An 8,039-nucleotide genomic window follows, 5' to 3' on the forward strand; every position below is an offset into this window, starting at 1 on the left:
TAGAGGCTTAATATATTTTGCATATGCCACCTGTGACCAGAGACTGTCTGATGTGAGTAATCGCCATCCGAGCTTGGCAGCCAATGCCTTTGAGAAAATAGCCAGTCTCTTGATGCCCCAGCCACCCCATCTTTTAGGCTTGGTGATGGTGTCCCATTTTACCCAAGCAAAAAGTCGCCCCGGCTGGTGTCCTTTCCATAGAAATCTACAGCATATGCTTTGGAGCCTGTTCAGGATGCCCCTTGGTATCCAAGCAAGGGCCATCCAATAGACGGGTGTGGCTTCAATTACAGCTTTGATGAGTACTAATCTGCCTGCCCGCGAGAGGTATCAATGATACCAGACCTGTAGCCGCTTCTCCACTTTTGTAATAAGCCATAACCAGTCAGCAATTCTGTAGCCAGATGGTTTAAGTCTAAAACCAAGATATTTTATACCATCGGTTAGATTCAAGTTGACAAATGGAAAGCGCTATGTAGCATAGGCGATTTCATGAACTGAGTAACCAACCGATGTGATAGTGGACTTATTATTGTTGATCTGCATTCCAGTGGCATGTTGAAATAGGAGGAATGAGTTATGTAATGATGAGGTGTCACCGATGCTGCCATTCAGGAAGATTAAAATATCATCAACGAATAATAGGTGTGTGAGGAAAAAATTGTCCACAATTTTGATGCCTGTAAGTTGGTGTCGATCTCTGGTGGATAAAATAATCCGACTCAACCCTTCCATAATCAGGAGAAACAGCAGCGGTGAGAGAGGACATCCCTGCCTAAGTCCTCTCTCAGAAGTAAAGAAGGGTGTGGCTTCCCCGTTGAGTAATACGCTATAAGATACATCAGTGATGCAGCTCATCGTCCATTTGATGAAATCATATGGGAATCCAAGATGAGTGAGTAGCAATCTAAGATACAACCAGTTTGCTCTATCGAAAGCCTTGGATAGGTCTACTTTGAGAATCATTCCCTTCTGCTTCTTGATCTGTAGGGAGTGTATGAGTTCTTGAGCAGTAGCAATGGCCTCATGGATCTGTCTATGATGCAAGAAAGCAAAGTGCTCTGATGATATGTGCATAGAGAGGATGGGCTTTAGGCGATTGGAAATAATCTTAGCTATAATTTTATAGAGGCAGTTGCAGAGTGATATGGGGCGAAAATCATCGAAGGAGTTCGGGTCATCGGTCTTAGGAATGAGGGCGATGAAGGTGGATTTGATAGCAGATGATATCCGACCTCTTTTCCTACTGTCCTCCACAATATTCAAGAGGTCATGGCCCAGAATATCAAAGAAGGCAGTGTAGAATTCAATGGTCCATCCATCCGGGCCAGGGCTCTTGTCCTTTTTGAACCATTTCAGTGTAGCTTCCAGCTCTTCCATGGTTACCTCCTTCTGTATCTCTTCCGACGTTTCCTGATCCACATATCTAGGAAATAGTTCTGCCACTCTCATGATTTCCAATATGTTTATGTTTCCAGGCGCCTTGTATATACCCCTAAAGTGCTCATTGGCAAGCCTGGCCAAGTTCTGCTGGGATGTAATAGTATGGCCCCGCTCATCCTTTAATTCCCAAATGGTATTGATTGCTTTACGACCATTGGCAAATTTGTGATAAAATTTGGTGTTGTTGTCTCCCTCAGTGAGCCAAATAGCCCTGCTCCTCAGTCTCCAACTTTCTTCTCTTTCCTTCAAGATCTGTGAGCACTTGGCGATAAGGAGGTTATACTGATCCTTGAACTCCTGTGTAGTGAAAGTCCCAGCTGTCGAATTTTCAAACTCAGCAATGACCCTTTCCGCCTCATTGAGTGTGAGGTTATCCTGGATTCGCTTCTGGTGTGCCCAGTTTTTAGTGATCTGCTTGAGTTCAGTGAGTTTCCTAACAAACCCAGCTGATAGTTCCTCATCTTCCCGGTTGGGATTGTTCTGCCAATATTCATGAACCATCTGAATATATGAAGGATCTTGTAGCCAGGCTGCATTGAATTTGAATGGGCTCTTTATTTTGTGAGTAAGGCCATCTGCCTCCAGGAAGATAGGCCTGTGATCGGATAATCCACCAGATCCTACCCATTGACGAGTTCTGGGGATAATATTATATAAAGGCTCCTTTATGAGGAATCGATCGAGCCTCCTAGCCAAACTCTGATCTCCACTTCTATTATTTGACCAGGTATACTGAAGACGAGCAGATGGGATGTCCACCCAGTGGTGGTCCTCCAAAAGAGAGGAGATGGTATCAGAGAGTGAATCGACTTGTGCCATGTGCCCCCAGGATTCGCAGTACCCTAGGGAAAAATTTAAGTCCCCCCCCAATATAATGTTATCCGCTTGAAAAAGCACAGATCCAAGTATGGTTCTCCAGAAGGTGGCATGATCGGAGCAAGGGCCATAGACATTGATGATGCAAAGATCCCTCTCTATAGTATGAGAAAAAATGTCAAGGCCTATGAAACCCTTGCCTCCCCAGAAATTGCGAATGTCCACTGATCTATGGCAAACCCCTATAGCCAGGCCTCCGGATCTCCCTGATGCATCTAGTGCGTGGAAAGTCCAGTTGGGGAGCCAGGTGGAAAGGGAGTGAATGAGGGAATCCGCTGGACAGAGAGTTTCTTGCAGGAAAATAATATCCAGATGAGTCGAGGTTAGCAGCCTCCTGAGCGCTAGTTTTTTGGTTGAACTAGCAAACCCTCGACAGTTGAAAGAGAGAATCTTCATGAGGGGGGGGGGAGGAGGGCCATCCTTTGCTCTAAGGGCCCCAAAAATTGTTTGTTGTCGCCCAAGAGCGACCTCCTCATCTGCAGTATGTCTCGCTTTTGTGATTCGGGAGGGACGACCTCGAGAGGTCTTATGAGAAGTAGGGGAACTGACAGAGTCGAGCCCGACTACATCCAGGCCTCGATCTCTAACCCGTGGGCGAAGGGAATAGCGAGGAGATGACTGGGTGGTAATCAGTGTCGATGTGATCAATGGAGGGGGAGCCAACGGAGGAGGGGGAGGAAGCGTGCACGTGAGGGATGATTGTGTGTGTATAAGTGATGCATGAGAAGCAGCAAATGGAGGGGGATCAGAGCATAAGGGGGTACTTGATATGTCCGATGATGTGCAGGATGCAAGTGATGACAAAGTGATAGGAGATAAAGACATACCCGTAACCGCCGAGTCCACCGGAGGGGGCATCGGATGCTCAGGAGCTGCTGAAGATGAGGGCGGAACAGAGGTGGCTGTAACAATGACTGCAGCTGCGTCCCCTGGCTCTCCCTGGGGGGCATCATCCCTCTGGTTGCGCACTTGAATCTCTGGTGGCTGATCAGGTTGCTGAACCGGGGGTGCCATCTGAGTAGGATCAGTATACTCATCCTTTCCATTCCTTTGCGATTTCCGGAGGAGTGGGCAGTCCTTGTAGAGATGCCCAACTTTATGGCACCTGCGACAACGGTAGGGAATGCCCTCATAATCAATTATCTGTCTACGGGCCGTGTCTCTCCACTGGATAGTAATGTGCTCATAAAGACCGCCCCTGGTGTCCATGTTTATGAGGATCCTGGCATAAGCCATCATGCCAGTCTGGAGATAAGATTTGTCGTAGCCCATATATGTGCCGAGTGAATTACCAATGCGCTTGAAAATTTCTTCAGACCAGTATTGCAGAGGAAGGCCCGGGAGCCGAATCCAAATAGGTCCGACCCCAATCTGCTCTGTCTCAGGATCAAACAAAGGTGTCCATCTCTTTAGGAGCACAGGCGCATGCTCGAAGTGCCAATGTGAGGACAGAACCCAGTTAGTATGGTCAGCACGCGCGAATCTTAGTGCGAACCATCCTCTCACAAATGTCTGCACAAATGGGATATCCACCAGGTGATTTCCCCAAACCTCGGTTGCCCAAGCCTTCAATCGTGCCGCCGAATAGCTGCGACCTCTGATGCGGCCGACCAAGACCCGATCTGCGAAGTCCATCGCTTCACCCCACTGTATGTCCTCTTCCAGTCTAAGGAAGTAATCGTCCTCTCTAGATTTGAAACACTTAGATTTCCTTTTAGGTCCGCCAGGAGGGGGAGGGTTCAACGATGGTCCGGGAACCGGAGCAGAGGCATGTAATGGAACCGAGAAATGATGGGAGGCAGGGAATACCGCAGGGATTTCATGACCGGCAGCAGGGGGGGCCCGAAAGCGGGGGTACGGAGGTAAAACAACCGGAGGAGGGACCAGGACAACCCAAGGGGCCGGATGAGGATGGAAGCAGAGTATGGTTGAGCGGTAAACGGGAATAAGTGCCGGCTACTTGAGGGTCTAAACCGGGGTTAGGGTTTAGGCATTCAGTGACGAAACCGAGGGTTGACGGCGAGAGAGGAGGCGTTGAGAGGGCCGGCCATGTGGGAGGTTCGTCCGGGAGAACCACAGGTAGAGATCTAGACGATTCGCCAAGTGTATAAGTGTCATATATGTTATGTCAATTCCTTTTAGAAATATTATTTTTTCATGCAAGTATAATAGTGATCATGATAGCTTCCTTGGAAAACAATTATGGTTGCATGATAAAATAATAGCTATTATGGGAAAGAGTATGTATTCACATTGTGTATTTCTATGCAAGAATAATAGTCATAGTGCTAATTCCTTGCAGAGTATATGTTTAATTTTGATAGATTCCTTGAGGAAGAGATATGTATTGTGTGCATAAGGAATATTCAAATTGTGATAGGATTCCTAAAAAGAAATATTTTTTTTACATGCATGAAAATAGAACTATCGTGTTGGATCTTTTAAATAGAAACATGAATTTGTGTTTAGAAAAGAATAATTATTATGTTAGACCTTGCAAGGGAAAGCAAGTATTTGCATGCAATAAATGCATTAGCTTTCCTTTGGAAAAATACATATATCTGCACACAAGAAATAATGACTAACACATTAGTTTTATTTTAGAACGGAGCATGTCTTTGTGTGTACAATAGACTTTGTAAATAGCTCTATATTGGGAAAGATGCTTTTGCAAAAGGGACTTGCATTTACATATGCGATAATGATATCTATTATGTTAGCTTTCCCTTAGAAGGGGGCATGCATTTGTATGTATTATAATAAAAGTAATAATTGTATTGGAAAGATTACTTAGTTACATGCACATAGAAAAGTTGAGGGGCTAACTTTTCTTGAATAAAGTTTTATCTAATTACATCCTCGAAAATCAAAGTGAAGATTCTAGTATCCTTTAAATGAAAATGGATGATTACAGTGGTTTTTCTTTGGAAAATAACGTGTTCTTGTGCGAGAAGGGTCATATTAATGTGATATTTATTTTGACATGCTTGATAATTATTTTCTTATACTTAATGCATGGACAGTGTTGTTAGAAGAAGAAAGTTGTGACATTATATTTACATCTCACGTATGCACATGAATAAATGTTAAAGAATAATTTTTAAGGATTTATTATTGGTTGATTAATGTTTTGTCTAGTCATGATAGCAAATATTATTGACGACAATAATGATAGGAAAGGATGGTGACTTGTGCAAATGATAGATTATGTTTAACATTGTGGTAAGTAAAGAAATAATGGTCCATGAAAATGAGTATGAGTTGCGGGATAATCTGTTGATAGAACAGAAAGGCCAAAAAGATATAAAGATTGGATATTTATGTGTAAATGATTTCATGATGATTGTAATAGCTTTTAGCTAGGTATGTTGTATTTTAATGATATTTCTTTGAAAGATTTTATGACAATGGTTAAGGGATGGACTCGCTTATAATCCATTGAGTGAGGGGTGAACACCCTCACGGGCATTTAATAATAAAATTAAGCATTTGTTGGTTTTCACTCTACGAGGTTTCCAGTGTATATCGATGTTCAATGTTGTGATTGCTTATTGTGTCAGTTTGATGGTGTTGATTCCTTGCATGATGTGATGTTCATAATATCAAGTATGTGATTAACTAATATGGTTAAAGGAATCATGAAGTTAATATGCTACAACAATGGTTGTTAATAGTTATGTAACTTACTCTTTGTAATGATGAAAATTTCATATAATGGTTTACGAGGAATCTAGAATAATAATTTGGATAGATACCTGTGGGTATATTGCATGAAAAAATTACATTCCATGCATTTTTATGTGAGGTTACCGAGGGATGTTACAAATTATTTTTTTCTATAAGCTTTTAATTTTATTGATTATTTTGGAAAACCATATACATCGTAAGCAATTCATGTCGCGGTTTTTTGATTGGGAAAGTGAACCAACTAAAAAAATAGAGTTTCCTAGTAGCATAGTTTGCATGATAAACAAAAATCCATCCTAGAACACTAGTCTTACCGATACGAATAGTGTCAAAATGTTTCAACAATTGAAACAGATCCACCACATACTTTAAATTGTAGGTTAGCCTGCCTTCCTTGCTCGTTTATGACAAGTGACTCTTCCATCAAAAGAAAATTTAAAAGAATTATTATATATGTTTATATATTTATATTTATTTTAATAAAAAATAACTATTCATGTAAAAAATAAAGTTAAATGTTATTAAAAAGTGTATGATCTTATTAAATATAAATTTAACCATCATCATTAAAAAAAAACCAGAGAGAAGAAGAAAAAACCACTATTAACAAAACCAAATTGACACGACATTTAAAAATATAAGTTCCTTCAAGATTATCATTATGCATGATGATATTGATAATATCAATACCTCAATATCATTATTATCCATGTTGATATTGATAATGATAATGGTTAATGCACCTCCTCCTCCATCCCACACATATAAAAAGTAATTAAAAGTAAACCAAGCACATGGGTGTGTGCGCATACATATAGAGAGAGAATAGGCAAAAATAAATTATTATATTATGAGTTACTTTTTGTTATGAATAAAAATAACATTTCAATATCAAATCATAAATGAAAAATTGTAATATGTGAGAATGCAAGAGATGCACAAAATAATAAATTTTTTAAATTGAGCCTTAAAGAATTAAGGATGGGATTGCTAAGTTTAATAAAATATTGTTAATTATAAAAAAAAATAAAAATAAAAATTAATAAAATATTATTTAATGAAAAATTACTAATATTACTAATAAGGAAAATCTTCCTCCTAAGATTTAAATCTAATTAATAAAAACATTATTATTTTCTTTAACTATTCTTATTATTATAAGAAATAATTTCCAAAAAATGATGATTAATAAAATCCAACACCAATTATTTTGATACAGTTATATATATATATATATATATATATATATATATATATATATAACCAAGAATTAAAAATATAATAAAATGAATAACTTAACATAAGAAAAGAAAAGTAAAGTAAATAAAAATAAAATGAAACTAAATAAAATAAACAAATAAACAATAACATCTATCACTAATTAATAAAAAGATAGAGAAAAAATAAATAAATAAATAAAGGAGGAGGAGAGATTACAAAACAAAGGGGGAAAGGCAAAGGAGAAGAACAATTCTAGGAGAAAAGAAAGGGGATCAAACAAGTGCTAATTTTCCACCTGTCATTTCTATTCAACGTATGAGACCTTTTTTCTATTTCAATGGCCTCCCTAAACTTGCTATGATAGAAATGGTCAATCCTGGCAATGAGTCCAGAGACATATTTAGGATTGATCATTTCCATTACAACAAGTTTGGAGAGGTCATTGAAATAAAAAAAGGGTCTCATAAGCTGAATAAGGATACACGTGAAAAATTAGTTGTTATCTCCCTTTGTTTTGTAATCTCTCTCCATCTTTTTTTGTCCTCTCTTTTTATTAACTAATGGTAGATGTTATTGTTTATTTGCTTTTTTATTCCTTTATTTATATTTTTATTCACTTTCCTTTTCTTATGTTAAGTTATATATTTAGTTATATTTTTTATTTTTTATTTTGTTCATTCTTGTTTTTATTTTTTTATTTATTTTTATTTTTTTAATATATATATATGAAAAATATTATTCTCTTCCCAATAAGAGTATTAAAATAATTGTTGTTGATTTTTATTAGTCATCATTCTTTGGAAGTTAAAGAA

At 38.6% G+C, this 8,039-nt stretch overlaps 1 protein-coding gene across 1 annotated transcript; it reads right to left on the reverse strand.

Moving 5' to 3' along the window:
* Positions 1-305: 305 nt before the first annotated feature.
* LOC149184579 (uncharacterized) lies at positions 306-3,954 on the reverse strand. Its single transcript, XM_089415381.1, has 2 exons — positions 1,387-3,954; positions 306-362 (listed from the first exon to the last, which is right to left on the reverse strand). The coding sequence occupies exons 1-2, from the start codon at positions 3,952-3,954 to the stop codon at positions 306-308; spliced, it is 2,625 nt and encodes an 874-aa protein (XP_089271507.1).
* Positions 3,955-8,039: the final 4,085 nt, after the last annotated feature.

Source organism: Pinus tabuliformis, chromosome 3_2 (genome assembly GCF_031772625.1).
Source record: "Pinus tabuliformis cultivar Carrire ecotype Pingquan chromosome 3_2, CPIR1, whole genome shotgun sequence".
NCBI lineage: Eukaryota > Viridiplantae > Streptophyta > Pinopsida > Pinales > Pinaceae > Pinus > Pinus tabuliformis.

What these genes read in the sequence shown, in the direction of transcription:
- LOC149184579 (XM_089415381.1), bottom strand. Translation starts at nt 3,954, where the DNA reads ATGGACTTCGCAGATCGGGTCTTGGTCGGCCGCATCAGAGGTCGCAGC. An exon ending in CGGAAGAGATACAGAAGGAG is followed by an intron (nt 363 to 1,386) that starts GTAACCATGGAA and finishes TTATTACAAAAG; the next exon opens with TGGAGAAGCGGCTACAGGTC.